The 20,595-nt window shown below is 39.6% G+C and overlaps 1 protein-coding gene across 1 annotated transcript in view; it reads right to left on the bottom strand.

Moving 5' to 3' along the window:
* The window catches only part of LOC132400744 (CUB and sushi domain-containing protein 1-like), a 2,029,389-nt gene that overhangs the window by 101,511 nt on the left and 1,907,283 nt on the right, over positions 1–20,595 (bottom strand). The window contains exon 56 of the mRNA XM_059982042.1: positions 4,754–4,927. Within this exon, the coding sequence (XP_059838025.1) occupies positions 4,754–4,927 (174 nt within the window). The remainder of the gene's footprint in view (positions 1–4,753; positions 4,928–20,595) is intronic.

The following is a 20,595-nucleotide window of genomic DNA, read 5'->3' as shown; positions in this document are numbered from 1 at the left end:
TCAATATAATTCAAAATGCATGTAGTGTGCAGCCCAGGTAAGCAGTAAGCAATAAATAGAAACTAGCTTGCTGTCCTAGTGATGAAACCTCAGTGGTAGCAGAGTATTCATTTGTCTCAAAGCCTAGAGGAAGAAGACATTTCCTAGTCTGGCAGCCCTTTCTGATGATAGTGGATCAAGAGATTGTGGAAATGATGGTAGGGATCCTCAACAATGCTCCGTGCTTTTTGTCTACCATGCTCCTCATAGATGTCACAAAAATTGGAGGGAGAGAGACCCCACTGATCTACTTGGTGGTTTTTACTATCCTTTGTAGGGTTTTGAGGCCGGATACCTTGCAGCTTTTACACCACACAAAGATGCAGCCAAGCATGATGCTTTCAATGGTGCTCCTATAGAAAGCTGTTAGAACGGGCATGAGGATTTGTGTGTGCCTCAATTACCTCAGCTGCTGTGCTTTCTTGACTAGTGAGGAGGAGAGATCGTCTGCTATGTGCACAACAGGGAATATTGTGCTCTTCACTTTCCCCATGGCAGAGCTATTGATGTGTAATGGAGAGTAATGAATAACTATGCCAAGTTTATCACTGCTGTCCCCCATCAAAGCCCCTGAGCATCAACACCGAGGAGTCATGGGGAGAGCTGTACATTATAATCAACTCTCAACAAAACTAGCATCCGGATGGTCTCCTCATAATTGCATGAGCCTTTAATCATGTTACTTTTTGAATGATGGTCTCAGCCTGAAACATCAATTGTTTATTCCCCTCTATAGAGGCTGCCTGACTTGCTAAGGTCCTCCAGCATTTTGCATGTGTTGCTTTGGATATCCAACATCCACAGGATCTCCAATGCTTATGTTGTATATTGTGTTTTTTAGCTGAATATGTTGTTTTATGCTGCATTGGACCTGGAGTAACAATCATTAACATAAGATGACAAGACCATACAATATAGGAGCAGAATTAGGCCATTTGGCCCATTAAGTCTGCTCTGTTATTCCATCATGGCTGATTAATTAACTCTCTCAACCCCATTCTCCTACCTGCTACCTCCACTTTAAATATATCAATGACTAGGCCTCCTCAGCCATCCATAGCAATAGATTTCACAGATTCTCCATCCTCTAGCTAAAGAACTTCCTCCTTATCTCTGTTCCAAATGGATGTCTCCCTATTCTGAAGCTATGTCCTTTAGTCCATGGCTCACCCTTTACAGATAACACATCCACTCTATCTGGGCCTTATAATATTCAGTAGGTTTCAACAAGATCTCCCTCATTCTTCTAAACTATTCTGTTCTGGTTTATTATTCTGTTTCATTCTCCTTTACTATTGAAATGACAATAAACAATCTTGAATCTTGAAGCTCTCTAAAACTTAAGAGGCTAGGAACAACTACACAGCCTCCAATTTCCACAACAGTATTCACCACGATCGATTGTTGCTAAATGTTGCTAACAGCTGTCCAATGGCTCCGAGTCACATCTCCAGTTGTTGAGAACAGTGTGGAACAGCAGCACCTTGCTGTGTGATCAGTGATGAAGTTTCAGAATTCAGACAAGGCCCTGAATCACTGGGATAGCACGCTGGACATCTTTCCCTGATAATTATCTAAGTCAACAAGGCAACATGCTGACTCGTAATACTCCACAGTGTTTCTCTTTAATCTCCTAGGGAGCAGTAATTTCTGCTTCCTAACAGCACTCATTAATTCACATTATTATCTACCCCACACAGGTAAAACCTACAGGAATATTGGTGGCTGTGTTGAACTTCCGCACTACAATTCAGTACAACTTGTTTGCTCTATTTTACTAAAATATCCTTCTTTCACAGGAGGTGAAGGAAATTTTGTACATTACCATTGACCCTCATCAATAATTCATTTGCACCACAGAAAGTTTCCTGTCTGGATGCATAATCTTTTGATACAGCAAATGCTGTGCCCAAAACTGCAAGAAACAGCAGAGAGTTGAGGGCACAGGTAAGTACATCAGAGAAACTAGGCTTTACTCCATGGACAGTGTCTATACAGTTAAAGATCTGATCCACCATGGATATTCTCCCTTCTCCTTCCTCCCCTTGGGCAGAAAATGCAAAAACATATGTTCCTCTATTTGAAAGAACATACACTGAGTGGCCACTTTATTTGGTACACCTGTACAGCTGAATGTTAATACAAGTATCTAATCAGCCAATCATGTGGCAGCAACTCAATGCATAAAAGCATCCAGGTGCGGTCAAGGGGCTTTTAAGTTGTTGTTCAAATCAAACATCAGAATGGGGGAAAAAAATCATCTCAGTGACTTTGACCGTGAAATGATTGTTGGGGTGATTTAAATATTTCAGAAACTGCTGTTCTCCTGGAATTTTAACAAACAGCAGTCTTCAGAGTTTATAGAAAATGATGCCAATTTTTGTTTTTAAATCTAGTGAGTGGCAGTTCTGTGGATGATAATATCTTGTTAATGAGAGAGGTCAGAAGAGAATGGCCAGATTGATTCAAGCCAACAGGAAAATGCCAGTTACTCAAATAACCACACATCACAACAGTAGTGTGCAGAAGAGCATCTCTGAATGCACAACACAACAAACTTTGAAGTGGATGGGTTACAGCAGCAGAAAACTACGAACGTGCACTCAGTTGGCCTCTTTATTATGTGTTGGATGTACCTAATAAAGTGGCCACATAGAACACTACAGCAGAATACAGGCATTCGGCCCACAATAACCTTATAACCCACTCTAAGATCAACTGAACTTTTTAAGCTTAGTTTGTACTTTAAGGATTGGACTTAACCCATGGGATTAAGGCAGAAGATGAAAAAACATAAATTAACATGTAAAATCAATTTAAAATCTTGGAAGCCTTGCAATAATTATTCAGACAGAATTAAATATCACTCAAAAGATAACTTTATGAGGCTAGAGAAGGAATATTAACCATTAACAATTTAATACAGCCCTTTCATCAAATCGATGATTCCTTGTTGATTATATTGACAGATGATGTGAAAGAGCTGTGGACAGGTATTATATCACTAACATAATGAGATTAGGGAGGGGTACGAAGGGCTATAGTCTAGATGCTGGTTGATGGGACTAGGCAGAATAATACTTTGGCATTGACTAGATGATTGAAGAAATACATCCCAGTCCATTACTGGTAAAGCCCTGTTCACCATTGAGCATATCTGTAAGGAGTGGTGTCACAAGAAAGCAGCATCCATCATCAAGGACCCCCAGCATCCAGGCCATGATTGCTTCTCTCTGCTGCCATCAGAAAGGAGGTACATAAACATCAGGTTCTACGCTACCAGCTTCAGGAACAGTTACTACTCCTCAACCATCAGGCTCTTGAACCAGAGGGGATAACTTCACTTAACTTCACTGGCCCCAAAACTGACTTGATTCCACAACCTTTGGACTCACTTTCAAGGTCTTGATATGTTCTTGTTATTTATTGCTTATTTTTATTATTCTTTTGATCATTTTTCTGTTTTTGCATTTGCAGTTTGTTGTCTTTTGCACTTTGATTGTGTGTGTAATTTTCATTGATTATATTGTGTTTGTATTTACTATGAACTTTGAACTGCAAGGCTCTATGACTCTCTGACTATAACAGGAATATCTAGATTTCCTAACTTATCTGCACAGGTGTAGATGCCAGGAGTCTCCTTTATTCCCTGTGCAATTACACAAATTAAAGGCTCATAATTTCTGTTTCTTCATTAGTGGTACTTTCTCTTTTGCCTGTTCCTCCATGTGCTACTTCTAGAGTCATGGAGTACTCCAGTACTTGAGGCAGCATCTCCTGTAGGTATTAGTGACGGTGGGGGGGGGGGATATGCCCGTGATTTACTGAGCTGAATCCACGACTCTTTGCAGCTTCTCACATTCTAGTGCATTCAAATTGCTGAAGGAGACCATAATCCAGCCAGTCAGGATACCTACAACAGCACATCTGTAAAGGTTTGTTGGGGTATTTGGTGACAAGCCAAACCTCTAAGCTACGGTGAATGCATAGATGCCAGTAATCCTTCCTTGTGATTGCACCTACATGTTGGCTCCAGGACACAACATCCGATACCGTACTGTGCTGCTGCAAATAATAATATTTATGCTCTGCATATGTATGCTTATCACAAAAATAAGCTATAAGTTGAACTTGAACTAGAAAGTCTTTACTTTGGTAATAAATTTACTTTTAACTTTGAAATCTCGGCCCTAGATGAGAAGCTCATAGAAAGATAGAAAACCTACAGCACAATACAGACCCTTTGGCCCACAAAGCTGAGCCAAACATGAGTAACTGAGAAATTACCTAGGATTATCCATTGCCCTCAATTTTTCTGAGCTCCATATACTTGTCCAGAAGTCTCTTAAAAGACCCTATAGTATCCACCTTCACCACTGTTGCTGGCAGCCCATTCCACGCACTCGGCACTCTCCGCGTAAAAAACTTACCCTTGACATCTCCTAATACCTTAGGCTCAGGCTGATGGAAATAAGTCTAAGCTTTGCGGGCTGCCCTAGCACATCCCAAGCTGTTTTGGTTATTAGCACAAATAACACACTTCACTGTACATTTTGATATATATGTGATAAATATATCTGAATTTGACTCTGAACCTTTTTCTTTACCACCTTGACATGTTGTAAAGTCAAGGGCTTGTGGCAATCTCTGTAGATTTGAGTAGACTTCATTCACGACAAAGCTATTGCTACACCAAGTGTATTGTGAGCAGTACCTGAGCAATGTGGAAGTGAGCCACTCCAGTGACCATCCTCTTGACAAATGCGGGTATCATTTCCAATTATCGTTCGAGATCCACCACAAGTGTAGCGAACTATGGACCCAAAGGTAAACTTGTCTCCAAAGAGCTGGCCATTCACTGGGACTTCAGGCTGACCGCAAGAAATAGCTGGAAAAATAAAAACACCTTCATCAGAGCGAAAACTACTTTAGCTGGTATAAAAGAAACAATTTTTAATATTTTATACCTCAACCACGTAACATGTCAACCACTTTTGGACATGCAACAAATCATTTTGTATGTTTGAAAATCACTTGTGGCATGGTAGCATAGTGGCATGGTACCATAAATCTTATACTGCCAGCAATCACAATGTGAGTTTAATTCCCACTGCAGCCCAGAAGGAGTTTGTACGTTCTCCTCAAAACTGTGTGTGTTTTCCCCAGGTAAACTGCTTTCCTCTCACATTCCAAAGATGTACAAGTTAGTATTAGTTAAGTTGAGGGTATGTTATACTGACGGCAGAAGATTGGTGACACTTGCCGGTTGCCCTCAGCATGTCCTTGAACTGTGTTGGTTGTTGACACCAAATGACACATTTCACAGTATATTTTGATGCACATGTGAGAACTAGAGCAAATCTTAAAACAAAAGTAAACAGGTGACCTTTCATGTCACCAGTATTACTGATTCCAGAGGCTATTTAAAACTGCAACAGTCCAATTAAATGTAAAATATTCACAGTGTACAAACTATAAAATCCAAAGTGCAAAGAATAATTGGCTTCAATTGAGAGTGCTTCAGAGCTGCAATTGATAGTGTTGCAATATTCAGAGAGTAATAAGCTTAATAATGTGGATGTTCAAGAAGTCAAGACTGCAGATATACAATGCTCCAATCAATCTCAAACAGGAGAATAAGGGATGGTTAAGCATATTAAGAACATAAGAAATATGGAAAGCATATCAAGTATCATTCATGCAACACTTGCTGCATTATGCAACCCATCAACTGAGGCATTAATAAACAGAAACTGTAAACCACATTCAGTGGCCACTTTATTAGGTACCTCCTACTCCTTAATAAAGTGGCTACTGAATGTATGTTTGTGGTTATCTCCTACTATAGCCCATTCACTTCAAGGTTTGACATGTGCATTCAGGGATCCTCTTCTACGTGCCCCTGTGTAACAAGTGGTTATTTGTCTGACAATTTTCCTCTGATCTCTCTCATTAACAAGGTACTTTCACCCACAGCACTGCTGCTCACAAGATGTTTTTTTTTTGGCACCATTATTTGTAAACTCTAGTGACTGTTGTGCATGAAAATCTCAGGAGATCAGTATTTTCTGAGATACTCAAACCACCCCATCTGGCACCAACAATCATTCCATGGTCAAAGTCACATAGATCAGATTTCTTCACCATTCTAATGTTTGGTCTCATCAGCAACCTACCCTCTTGACCATGTCTGTATGCTTTTATGTGTTAAGTTGCTGCCACATGATTGGCTAATTGGATAGATGCATTAACAAGAAGATGTAAAGCTGTACCTATTAAAGTGGCCAAAAATGTAATGATTTTGAAAAAACTATATCTGCAATCCTAAAAATTGGGGCTGAGATGCTCAGGAGACAACACAATTTCCTTTCAGCATTAGATCTATTGGCAGAGCGCTTTTACATACAGAATAAATCTTACATCAAAATGCAAAAAAAAATTGATGTTGTCTCTGTAGATTCTCCTCCTGAGATTATGCTTACGCTTAGATTGAATGAAGTTTTGGAAGACAATAACAGTATTAGTTCAATTATTATTCCCCATTAGTAAATCATCTTAAAGGAGCTGTACTATCCTTTGGTAGTCAATTTCTCAGCAGTTGTTTCAACTATTTCAAAAAATAATAAGGTCAACATGTCGTTAATTATGCAGTACTCAATTAATAGTATGTAAGTGTTGTTTGTATGTGACAATGGCCACACTCAGTATACTGCAATCACAGGTGGGCTAAACCAGGTGAGATTAGCTGGTGGGTCTGATACCCCAGTGAGATAGGGACATGTTTGTATTGCCATGTAAAGTCAGCTCCAGTGGTCTGGACAGGTAAGATCAACAGTGAGATCCAGTGGCCAGGAAGGCAGCTCTGTAATGTTCCATGGAGACTAAAGGGCATGATGAGGCAGAGAAGTAGTCATGGTCATCCAATGAAACCAAGAAAGAGCCCAGTTTGTGATGATATTCATTCCACCGGACCAGGACTTCCAAGGTCAAGAAAGTGGAACTGCTTTAGTGCAGCACTTCATGCACTTTTAGATCTCTACCCCACAGGTTTCCTGACAGCATCAAATGTGACCCACCACCAATATTTAAAATAATGTTAGAATAAAAATAATGTGATTCCACTTGAGTGTAAATTTTGAGCCTGAAATTATACTCCATGGTAATAGTGTACAAAAGATTAATACTTTATGAAGGCTCTTATCCAGAAACATTGACTGTTTATTCCCCTCCATGAACACTGGCTGACTTGTTTAGTTCCTCCAGCATCTTCTGTCTGTCAAAATTTCCAGCTTCCACAGAATCTCTTGTGTTTATACTTTATCATTGCCTGTGGTGATGTAACAGATACAACAGAGGAATTGAAGAAGGAATTAGAAAGGCACACAAAATGCAGCGAATTGGAGGGACCGTGTGGGCAGAAGGAAATAGTATAATTCAGTATCATTTGTTTAATTAGTCTAAGGGTTAAATTAAAAAAAAATAAATAATAAAAATTTAATTTATCAAGGTACACTTTTGTCTCCACATACAACATTGGAATATGTTTTCTTACAGGTACTTAAAATAAAGAAATACAGGAAAATAAAAAAAAATAAAGAAAATAAAGGAAAGTAAAGAAATACAGTAGAGTTTATGAAAATCTATATTTAACAAAGACTGACTAACAGTCAATCTGCAAACCCAAGGTTCAAGGTTCAAGATTGTTTAATGTCATTTCCAGTATTCAACTGCAAGGAAAATGAAATAGTTGTAACTGTGAATTAGATGCAGCACAAAGAAAAACATGAAAGATAAAGAACACGGACACAGGAGATCTGACAGAGATCTACAAAATTCTGAGAGGCAGAGATAGAGTGGACGATGAGTACCTGTTTCCCAGTGTAGAAATGCCCAATACCAGAGGGCATACATTGAATGTGAGAGAGGGGAGGTTCAAAGGGGATGTGAGGGGTAATTTTATTTGCTCAGTGGTGGAAAACTGGCATGTACTGCCTGGTATGGTGGTAGAGGCAAATACATTCGAGGCTTTTAGATAGGCACATGAATGTGAGGGAGATAGAGGAAAATGAACATTGTGTAGGTAGGAGGGATTAGACTTGGGGAGCTTTTGATCCCCTTTTTAGCTGGTTTGGCACAACATTGTAGGCCGAAGGGACTATTCATGTGTTGTACTCTTCTATGTTCTATGTTTTGTTGTTAATAATAAAAAAAATTATAAATATATAAGATAGCTTATATACATAGATTGCATGAACATAAAGTGATGCAAGGCAGTACATAAGGTGACTAATGGGAAATAATAAAGTAGTGGTGGAGTTAGTAGGTGCAGATGTTGACCAGCTTTACTGCTTGGTGAAAGTAGCTGTTTTTGAGTCAGGTAGTCGTGGTGTGCATACTATGTAGCCTCCTCCCTGATGGGAGTGGGACAAACAGTCCATGAGCAAGGTACGTGAGATTCTTCATGATAATATTATATAATAAATAATATTGAGTTATAGAGTGAGTGTACAGATTGTGGTGTCAGTTCAGTGTTGAGGTGAGTGAAATTATCTACTCTGATTCAGAAGCCTGACAGTTGCAGGGTAATAACTGTTCCTGGACTTGGTGTTGTGGGACCTAAGGCTTCTACATCTCCTTCCTGATAGTAGTAGCAAGAAGAGAGCTGAGGTGAGCCAGCATGGATAATTTCACTCATTTCAATGCTGAACTAATTTCACAAGCTATGGACTCACTTTCCAGTACTTTGCGACTGATGTTCTCAATATTATTTATTTATTTATTTACTTATTTTTAATTTGCTTAGTTTGTCTTCTATTGTACATTGGTTATTTGTCTTTTTGTGTGCAGATTTTCATTGATTCTATTATATTTCTTTGTATCTACTGTGAATGCCCACAAGAAAATGAATCTCAGGGTAATATATGGAAACATATATGTGCTTTGATAATAAATTTATTTTTGTTGAAAGTGGCATCACAGATAGATAGGATTGTAAAAAAAGCTTTTGGCACATTGACCTTCATAAATCAAAGTGTACAGGAGCTAGAAAGTTATCTTGAAGTTTTAGAAGACATTGGTGAGGCCTAGTTTTGAATACTGTGTGCAATTTTGGTCACCTATTTACAAGAAAAATATAAATGAAGTTGAAAAGATACAGAGAAAGTTTACAAAGATGTTGCTGGGTCTGGAGGATCTGAGTGAAAAGGAAAGATTGAATAGGTTAGGACTTTATTCCTTAGAAAGTAGAAAATTGAGAGGAGATTTGATAGCGGTATACAAAAGTATGAAGGGTATAGATAGGATAAATGCAAGCATGCTTTTTTCCACTGAGGTTAGGTGGGACTACACACAGAGGTCATGGGTTCAGGGTGAAAGGATTAAGGGAACATGAAGGGAAATTTCTTCCCTCAGTGGATAGTGAAATTGTGGAATGAGCTACTAGCACAAGTGGTGCATGTGAGCTCAATTTCGATGCTTAAGTGAAGTTTGGATAGGTACCTGGATACATGGGTATTCAAGACTATGGAGGCCTACAGTCCCTGGTGCAGACTGATGGGAGGAGGCAATTTCAATGGTTTTGGTATGGACTAGATTGGCCAACGGGCTTGTTTGTGCTGTAGTTTTCTATCATTCTTTGACCCTAAATTTACTTTGACGGATGCTACTTTCTTATGGCAGCCCTCCTTGTAAAGGTGCTCAGTGGTGGGATGTTCTTTGCATGTGATGGACTGGACTGTATTCAGCAGAGGCTGAAGAGCCTGCTCATATATACTAATCTGTATTGTATAATTAAAATACCATAAGATCATAACATCATAAGATATTGAATTAGGTTATCCAGCCAATTAAGTCTGCTCCACAATTCCATCATGGCGGATTTATTATGCCTGTCAACCCCATTCTCCTGCTTTCTCCCTGTAACCTTTGATGCTCTGACTAATCAAGCACCTACCAACCACTGCTATAAATATACCCAATGACTTGGCAATTAGTTCAATAGATTCACCACCCTTTGGCTAAAGAATTCCTCCTCATCTTTGTTCTAAATGGACAGCCTTGTATTCTGAGGCTGTTCCTCTGGTTCTAGTCTCACCCATTGTAGGAATCATCTTCTTCACATCCACTGAATCTCGGCCTTCCAATATTTGAAGGGTTCCAAAGACCCCTCATTCTTCTAATCTCCAGAGAGTACAGGCCCAGAGCCATCAAATATTCTGGGTTATCATCTGCACTTTGGTAGAAGGAATACAGGTATAGACTATTTCATAAACAGGGAAAATATTCAAAAATCAGCCTCACGTAATAACCTTTTCATTCCCAAAATCATTCTCACAATCCTCCTCTGGAATCTATCCAATGCCAGCACATCTTTTCTTAGATAATGAGCCCAACGCAGCTCACTATACACCAGGTGTGACGAAGATTACATTTGCCTTCCTTACCACTGACTCAACTTGCAAGTTAACCTTCAGAGAATTCTGCACAAGGTCTCTCAGATCCCTTTGTACCTCTGATTTTTGAATATTATCCCTGTTTATGAAGTAGTCTATACCTTTATTCCTCTACCAAAGTGCATGACCATACACCTTCCTACACTAGATTCTATCTTCCACTTCTTTGCCCATTCTCCCAATCTCTCTAAGTCCTTCTCAGACTCACTGCTTCTTCAGCACCATCTGCCTTGTGCCCTGTAAGATGACAAAGTGTTTACAATATGTTTCAGGATGTTATATGATTTAGGATTGTGAAGAGGGTTTTTCATAAAAAGACAAAATAGTTCACTATAGCAATGGACTTAAACACCAGAGAGCAAACACTTATACATACAAAGTTAAGAATGCAGGCTGTAATGAGAACAAAGGAATTTGCTGTGGAAGAAATCCTTTCAAAGAAGAGATCATGGATAAATTCAATAAATGTTTGGATATGTTTTGGAATCAAGGAACATAGTATAGGGCAATGAGATTTACTCAGGAAGAATGAGGGATAGACTGAGAGTTTGAAAAGTGAGACTGAGACCTATCACAGGGGATTAAAGACTATGCTGAGTCAGAAGAAAATGGGACTCAAATTTATCCAAAGAGATTGAGGGATCTGGTGAGTGGTAATTGAATACCATGAGACCTCTGAAATGCGATTAAGGGATATGGTGAGAAATAGAAAACAAGAGTCATATCCATCAGAAGAAACTGATGTCCACATCAAAAAGAAACAAAAAGGCAGATAATAATAAGAAGATGGTAATTGTGACAATCCCTTCCTATCCAGACTCATGCTCTGAGTTTGTGGAAACCATTTTTGTTATATTCTTTTTATAATGACATGAAAAATAAAGTAAATCTGTGGTATATAATGAATGTCTAAATGTATACTTAACACTCCAGGTAATTAGAAACTTTGAATTTGTAATACTTCCTCCATAAACTACGTATCAAGACCAAAAGACCAGAAAGCTGTTATATGGAAAAGGGAATTTGACAGTTTCGAAAGGTTCTGACTCCACTTTTTTTTTCCTGGCAGTTACTTTTGGGTAATTTATTATCAAAGTACGTATATTTACCATATATTACCGTGAGATTCATTTTCTTGCAGACATTTATAGGAAAATAAAGAAGTCAATAGAATTTATAAAAAAAAGCTATACAGTGCATAAACAAAAACTGACAAATAACCAATGTGATAAAGAAGACAAATTTGTGTAAATAAAAAAATAAATAATACTGAGAACATGAGCTGTTTGGTCCTTGCAAGTAAATCCATAGATTGTAGAATCAGTTCAGTGTTAAGGTGAGTGAAGTTATCCATGCCAGTTTAGGAGCTTGATAATCACCAGAACTCCACACAATAAATCAGGTGCAATCTCACCAACATCTTGCACACAGTTACATGACACTTGAACACTTCCAATGTCCCAGTTGCTGAAGGCAATGTGCACATACGCATTTAGAGATCCCTCTTAAGTTTCTATTAAATATTTCACCTTTCAGCATTAATCTACGACCACTAGTTCTAATCTCACCCAACCATAGAGGACAAAACCTGCTTGAGTTTAATCTATTTATACTCCTCACTAATTTGTATACCTCTACAAGATCAGGGGAATAATGTCCTAACCTATACAACCTTGCCCTAAAACTCAGGTCCTCAAGTCCCAATAACATCCTTGTAAATTCTCTTTGCACTCTTTCAAGCTGATTGATATCTAAGGATTGGTGACCAGAACTGTATACAATACTTTCTATTCAGCTTCACCAACATCTTATGCAACTTCAGTATAATATGCGATCTCCAGAACTCAATGCTCTGATTTATGAAGACTGATGTGCCAAAAGCTCTCTTTTACATTTTTCCCCTCTCAGCTTAAACCTATGCTCTGTAGTATTAGACTCACCAGTCCTAGTGAAAGGAATGAATTGAACTGAACTGAACTGAATTGAATTGACTTTGTTACTTACATCCTTCATATACATATGCTGTAAAAATCTTTACATTATGTCTCTGTCTAAATGTGCAATTTATAGTAATTTATAATAAATAGTATGTACAAAAGGGCAGTCAATATAACATAGAAATACAGTTGTGTCAGCATGAATTAAGCAGTCTGATGACTTGATGGAAGAAGCTGTCCCAGAGCCTGCTGGTCCTGGCTTTTATGCTGCAGTACTGTTACCCCAACGGTAGCAGCTGGAACAGTTTCTGCTTGAGGTAATTTGGATCCTCAATGATATTTAGTGCCCTTTTTATACACCCATTTTTGGAAACGTCCTGAATAGTGGGAAGTTCACAACTACAGATGTGCTGGGATGTCCACACCACTCTCTGCAGACTCCTGTGATTAAGGGAAATACATTTCCCATACCAGGCAGTGATGCAGCCAGTTAAGATGCTGTCAATTGTGCCCCTACAGAAAGTTAAACATAGAACATAGAATAGTACAGCTCATTACAGGCCCTTCTGCCACAATGTTGTGCTGACCCTCAAACCCTGCTTCCCATATAACCCCCCACCTTAAATTCCTCCATATACCTGTCTAGTAGTCTCTTAAACTTCACTAATGTATCTGCCTCCACCACTGACTCAGGCAGTGCATTCCATGCACCAACCACTCTCTGAGTAAAAAATCTTCCTCTAATATCCCCCTTGAACTTCCCACCCCTTACCTTAAAGCCATGTCCTCTTGTACTGAGCAGTGGTGCTTGTACACCTTGTACACCTCTATCATGTCTCCTCTCATCCTCCTTCTCTCCAAAGAGTAAAGCCCTAGCTCCCTTAATCTCTGATCATAATCTATACTCTCTAAACCAGGCAGCATCCTGGTAAATCTCCTCTGTACCCTTTCCAATGCTTCCACATCCTTCCTATAGTGAGGCAACCAGAACTGGACACAGTACTCTAAGTGTGGCCTAATTAGAGTATTATACAGCTGCATCATTACATCATGCCTCTTAAACTCTATCCCTCGACATATGAAAGCTAAAACCCTATAAGCTTTCTTAACTACCCTATTTACCTCTGAGGCAACTTTCAGGGATCTGTGGACATGTACCCCCAGATCCCTCTGCTCCTTCACACGACCAAGTATCCTGCCATTTACTTTGTCCTCTGCCTTGGAGTTTGTCCTTTCAAAGTGTACCACCTCACACTTCTCCGGGTTGAACTCCATATGCCACTTCTCAGCCCACTTTTGCATCCTATCAATGTCTCTCTGCAATCTTCGACAATCCTCTACACTATCTACAGCACCACCAACCTTTGTGTCATCTGCAAACTTGCCAACCCACCCTTCTACCCCCACATCCAGGTAGTTAATAAAAATCACAAAAAGTAGAGGTCCAAGAACAGATCCTTGTTGGACACCACTAGTCACAACCCTCCAATCTGAATGTACTCCCTCCATCCCGACCCTCTGCCTTCTGCAGGCAAGCCAATTCTGAACCCACCTGGCCAAACTTCCCTGAATCCCATGCCTTCTGACTTTCTGAATAAGCCTACCATGTGGAACCTTGTCAAATGCATTACTAAAATCCATGTAGATCACATCCACTGCACTACCCTCATCTATATGCCTGGTCACCTCCTCAAAGAACTATCAGGCTTGTTAGGCACAATCTGCCCTTCACAAAGCCTTGCTGACTGTCCCTGATCAGACCATGATTCTCTAAATGTCCATAGATCCTATCTCTAAAAATCTTTTCCAACAACTTTCCCACCACAGACGTAAGGCTCACTGGTCGATAATTACCTGGACTATCCCAACTACCCTTTTTGAACAAGGGGACAACATTCGCCTTCCTCCAATCCTCTGGTACCATTCCCGTGGACAACGAGGACATAAAGATCCTAGCCAGATCCTAAGCAAGTTCTTAGGAGTTAGGGTCCCACACCAAACTCCTTCAACCGTCTGAGGTGGAAGAGGCGCTGTTGTGCCTTTTTCACCACACAGCTGGTATGTACAGACCACATGAGATTCTCTGTGATGTTTATGCCAAGGAACTTAAAGCTGTTCACCCGCTCAACCCCAGACCCCTTGAGGTCAATAGGAGCTAGCCTATCTCCATTCCTCCTGTAGTCCACAACCAGTTCCTTTGTTTTTGCGATGTTAAGGGAGAAGTTGTTTTCTTGACACCACTGTGTCAATGTAATGACTTCTTCTCTGTAGGCTGCCTCATTATTATTTGAGATTAGACCAATCAGTGTAGTGAATCCGACTGAGTTTGGTATGGCAGTTGCTCTGCCCGGACTGTAAGGTACTGCACAGAGTTAAGGATACAGCTCAGCACAAGAAAACCAACCTCTTTCTATTCTACACCAGTCTAAGCTTCTCGCTGCCAACATAATTAAAGATTCGCTCACCCCAATTTGTCCTCTACCACCTGAAAAATAACCAATGTATAAAAAAAGACAAGATGTGTAAATACAAACTAACAATAATGAATAAATAAGCAAATAAATAATACTGTATTACCAGCTATAAAATATACTTTCCCTCAGAAGTGCAAAGGCATTGAAGATATCCGTACAGTTTAATATTATGTTCAACAGTCATAAATTGTATTCAGATAGGCTGTGACAAATGATAGCTTAAGTGCGAATATCTTAATCACAAAGAAGGCATGCCAATGGCTATATTTTATTAGAAGTTTGAGAAGATTTGTTATATCTTCAAAGATTTCAGCAATTTTCTACAGAGGTACAGTGTCTGGTTGCATCACCATCTAAAATGGAGGCTCCAATGCTCAGGATCAGAAAAAGCTGCAGAGGGTTGTAGACTTCAGGGGCACTAGTCTCCCTATCACCGAGGACATCTTCAAAAGCTGATGACCCAAGAAGGCTCCATCCTTCATTAAGGATCATCACCTCCCCTTCAATAAAAAATAAATTACAGATAAAAGGATCCTCACCTCCCAAGGATATGGCCTCTTCCAATTAAAGGAGGAGGGGCAGAATCCTGAAGACACACACTTAACATTCTAGGGACAACTTCTTCCCCTCCGCCACCAGATGTCTGAAAGGTCCATGAACCCATGAGAACTACCTCAAAATTTAGCTCGATATTTGGACTAATTTATTTTTGTATTTCTTAATATAATATAGTTGTGCTTTATGCATTGCACTGTACTGTTGCTGCAAAATAACAAATTTCAAAACGTGTCAGCGATAACAAATCTGATTCTGACTCTGACAAAACGCAATTAATGGAATTGGCAAAGTGAAGGTTGCATCATAAATACCTATCAGTAGCCCAAGAGTCTAGAGGCGTGGGTAATAATGCCAGTCAAAACATTATTTGTCTGGTTTACTTATTAAATCACTCAGGGAATCTACATGATTTCAAAGACCTGCAATAATCCATTTTGAATTCTTATAATTCAAATCTTATTATCTTTTCTAGGCCTGTACTCCTGGTGTTGAGAAGAATGAGGGGTATCTGATCTCATTGAAACTCATTGAATATTGGAAGGTTGAGATAGTGGATATGGAGAAGATGTTCCCTATGGTGGGAGAGTTTAGAACCAGAAAGCACAGCCTCAGAATAGAAAGACATCCCTTTAAAATACAGGTGAGGAATAATTTCTTTAGACAGTGAATAACAAATCTAAGGAAGTCACTGCTGTGCCGTTCAAGTCATTTGGTATATTTAAAGTGGAGTTTGATAAGATCTTGAATAGTAAGGCATCAAAGGTTGCAGAAAGAAGGCAGGAACATTCATTTGACAGAGAAAAATAAATCAACCATGATTGAATGGTGGAGCAAACTTGTTTGGGTGAATAACCTAATTCTGCTCAAATGCTTATAATTCTTAGATAATTATAAGAAGCTGTACTGTTCACAGAAAAGCTACCAAAGCAGCTTAATTCAGGAACCTCCAACCTAGAACATCACAACTATGCCTAAAATACCAAAGTCCATTCCTAGAGATCCAGCTAGGTTCTCAGCCTTGTCTGGTTTCGATAAAATCCAAATTCAAGGCCTGAACAGATCAGATGTGGCAAAGTTATTTCCCACGGTAGGGGAGTCCAGGACTAGAGAGCACAACATCAGGATTGTAAAACGTCCATTTAGAACAGAGATGTGGTGAAATTACTTTAGTCAGAGGGTGGTAAATCTGTGGAATTTGTTGCCACGAGCGGCTGTGGAAGCCAAGTCATTGGGTGCATTTAAGGCAGAGATAGATTGGTTCTTGATTAGCCAGGGCATCAAGGGGTATGGGGAAAAGGCAGGGGAGTGGGGATGACTGCAAGAATTGGATCAGCCCATGATTGAATGGCAGAGTAGACTCGATGGGCTGAATAGCCTACTTCTGCTCCTATATCTTATGGTCTTATTAAGTATGCTTGGAACTCAGCAAGTCAGACAACACCTATGGAGTGGAATGAAAAGTCAAGATTTACTATTTACTAGGATGTTACCTGGGTTTCAGCACTTAAGTTACAGAGAAAGGTTGAACAAGTTAGGTCTCTATTCATTGGAGCATAGAAGGTTGAGGGGGGATTTGATCGAGGTATTTAAAATTTTGAGAGGGATAGATAGTTGACGTGAATAGGCTGTTTCCATTGAGAGTAGGGGAGATTCAAACAAGAGGATATGATTTGAGAGTTAGGGGGCAGGAAACACGAGGGGGTATTTCTTTACTCAGAGAGTGATAGCTGTGTGGAATGAGCTTCCTGTAGAAGTAGTAGAGGCCAGTTCAGTTGTGTCATTTAAGGTAAAATTGGATAGGTATATGGACAGGAAAGGAGTGGAGGGTTATGGGCTGAGTGCGGGTAGGTGGGACTAGGTGAGATTAAGAGTTCGGCACGGACTAGGAGGGCCGAGATGGCCTGTTTCCGTGCTGTGATTGTTATATGTTATATGGTTATTTCTGATTGAGACCCTTCATCAGGAATAGAAAGGAATGGGCTTGTCGGTGGGAATCTACCTAACCCTTCCGAGCTTCTAAACCCCCCTCCCTGACAACACCCACCTTCTCCTTCATTTAGACTCACTTAGCACCTGGCAGCTTGTACTCCTTCCTCTCCCTCCACATTATTATTCTGGCATTTGCCTACTTCCTTTCCAGTCCAGATGAATGGTCTCGGTCTGAAACACCTTTTCCATAGATACTGCCTGACCTACTGAGTTTCTCCAGTGTTTTAAGTGTATTGCTCAAGATCTCAAGTATCTGTACAATCTCTTGAGTTTAAACAGTCGTTTGAATTCTTCCATATGAAATGAAATATGAAATTCATATATGAATATGAAATACCTGCTCATTAATGCAAACCAGCTAATCATGTGGAAGTCATACAATTCATAAATTCATGCTGACATGGTCAAGAGGTTCAATTGTTCTTCAGACCATGTATCAGAATGAGGAAGAAATGGGATCTAAGTGACTTTCACCGGGGAATGATTGTTACTGGCAGATGGCGTGATACGAGTATCTTATAAATTGATCGCCTGGAATTTTCATACACAACAGTCACTAGTTTTCAGAGAAAAATGCCTCATATTAATGAGAGAGGTTAGAGGAAAATGGCCAGATTTGTTCAAACTGACGGGAAGGTGACAGTAACTCAAATAATCATTTGTTACAACAATGGAGTGTAGGAGAACATCTCAGAAACCACATGTTGAACTTTAATGTGGATAGGCTACAGCAGCAGGAGACCACAATTAACAGGAGACCATGGCTGAATGACAATTAAACCTGAACTTGAACTTGAATTTTAAACACTCAGTGGCCACTTTATTAGGTACCTCCTGTACCTCCCGCACCTAATAAAGTGGCTACTGAGTGTTTAAAATTCAAGTTCAAGTTCAGGTTCAAGTTTAATTGTCATTCAGCCATGCACTTGATTATAAGCAATATGATTATATGCCATTCCTCAGGTGCCAAGGTGCAAAACACCATACCAACTGTCACACACAGCACATATAATTACAACAACAGAAAAACATTCGGTTACAAAAATATATCAAAAAAATAATAATAGCCCAAGTCTCTGAGTGGCATGGCATGTAAATAGATGATGGTACATGACGTACGAACACAATCCAGCTTGTCTTCCATTGAGAGAGCATTGGAGGGCAGCACTTAGAGAAGTCAGCCTCAACCCAGCATGGAATCCAGCTTTGGCTGCACCGGCAACCTCGAGACACGGAGGCCTGGTCTGCTCCAGAACCAAAGCCACACAGCTCACAGCCTCCCCACTGTTGATCTCAGTTATGAACCAGTGAATCAGACTTGCAGTTATCGACATTCCCAATGTCCAGCAGGATCCATTGTTAAAGATATCCAGTAGCTCAAATCGATGTCATGCTCAGTGGTGCAAGCACTTCAGAGGAGATGGTATTTGTGTTGTAAGTCAGTTACATGGGCCATGATAACGAGAATATGCACTGAGCAACAAACTGCAAAAATTTACCACGTCACACTTTACTCGTCCAAACCTAATCCTATCTCCTGAACCAAACATACACCACTGGGCAACAGCCTACCCCAGTCATGCTAATGAGGCATTGCTGCTTGATCAGCTGGGCATTTGCCCCATCTATAACACATTTTCTTAAACACAAATTACATTCAAATGTCCTAAATAATAAATAAAGAAAGAAATAACTAAGGTCAGTGACTTTTGAAGAATAGGCTGCTTAGTTCTGGCATAACAGATCAGAAAGTGCAATGAAGAAGTTTAACCACTGCTTCTCGGTTAAAAGTGATTGTTCTCTCCAGGCAGAATAAGAAGCATTATTCTATATATACTATTTTTGCAAAATAAGTGCCTGGCATAACTCCACCAAGTTTCACACATCATACCTCCCCGCCCCACCTACCTACCCCATCTTTTCTCCTTACCTGCCCATCACATCTGTCCTCCCACTGTCCTCTCCTGTATGATTCCTTCTACTTCAGCCCTCCAGCTTTACCACCAATCACCTTCCAGCTTTTTACTTCATTTCCCTCTTCACATCCACCTTCACCCTCACCTGGGTTCAACTATCACCACCCTCCCTTCCTTAACAGTCCTGATGAAGGGTCTCAGGCTGAAAGGTTGACTGTTTATTCACTCCACAGATGCTACCTGACCTCCAGCATTTGGTGTGTGTTGCTGAGCATAAATCAATCACTAAGTCCTGAAATGCCAAGCAATCAATGAAATGAAAAAAAAGATAGACCTCATGCTGATATCAAATTGACTGAACATTTTCAGGAAAAAACAATCTTTAGAAACCGGCCAAGTCCAGAGCCCTTGTGAAAGATTTAATCAAAGTTGTAAAGGACAAGGAAAAGATTAAAGAACAAGGGCAATGCTTAAAATATTATAGAATATAAAAGAGATAATATATGGAATAAATCTCAATTAGTAGCTTGATCATATTTACTATTAAGTAGAACCTCAATTAAGGAGCAAACTAAACAGGAGATAATTGGCAATTCAGTATAATAAAGCAACCTAACAATATATACACAAAATGCTGGAGGAACTGAGTCAGCCAGGCAGCATATCTGGAAAAAAGTACAGTTGATGTTTTGGACCGAGACTTTTCAGCAAGACTGTTTGTAGCAATACATATTCTTAAAATGGCTTTTGAATGTTACTTATTCACTAATATATAATTTCAAAGAATTATTTCTTTATTTCTAAAAGTCAAGCTGTTTAACTCTGAGCAATACTAGAAAATAGGAGCAATGTTCAACAGGAGACACAAGAGACTGCAGATGCTGGAAATCTGGAGCAATGCACACTGGAGGATCAGAGCTGATGGAGGACTACGAGAGAGGGAAAAATTAGATTAATCTTAAGGTAGGTTATAAGATTGGCACAATATTGTGGGGAGAATGGCCTGTACTGTTCTATGTTCTAACTCAGTGGGTTTGGCAACAAATATGGAGGGGAAATAGACAGTTGACATTTTCAGGTTGAGACACTTCATCTGGGTTGCCAAATCCACAATGTTTAAGAAGAGGTACTGCCTACAGGATAAAGAGACAAGGGTTGTGATCACGAATCCTAACCCAAATATAATTATAAGGGGTATTGTTTTTAGGTAATTGAAAGAAAATATACAGGG

This window comes from Hypanus sabinus, chromosome 10 (genome assembly GCF_030144855.1).
Source record: "Hypanus sabinus isolate sHypSab1 chromosome 10, sHypSab1.hap1, whole genome shotgun sequence".
Classification (NCBI taxonomy): domain Eukaryota; kingdom Metazoa; phylum Chordata; class Chondrichthyes; order Myliobatiformes; family Dasyatidae; genus Hypanus; species Hypanus sabinus.
The sequence above is the reverse complement of the archived record's forward strand: the minus strand, read 5'-3'. Positions and strand labels throughout refer to the sequence as shown.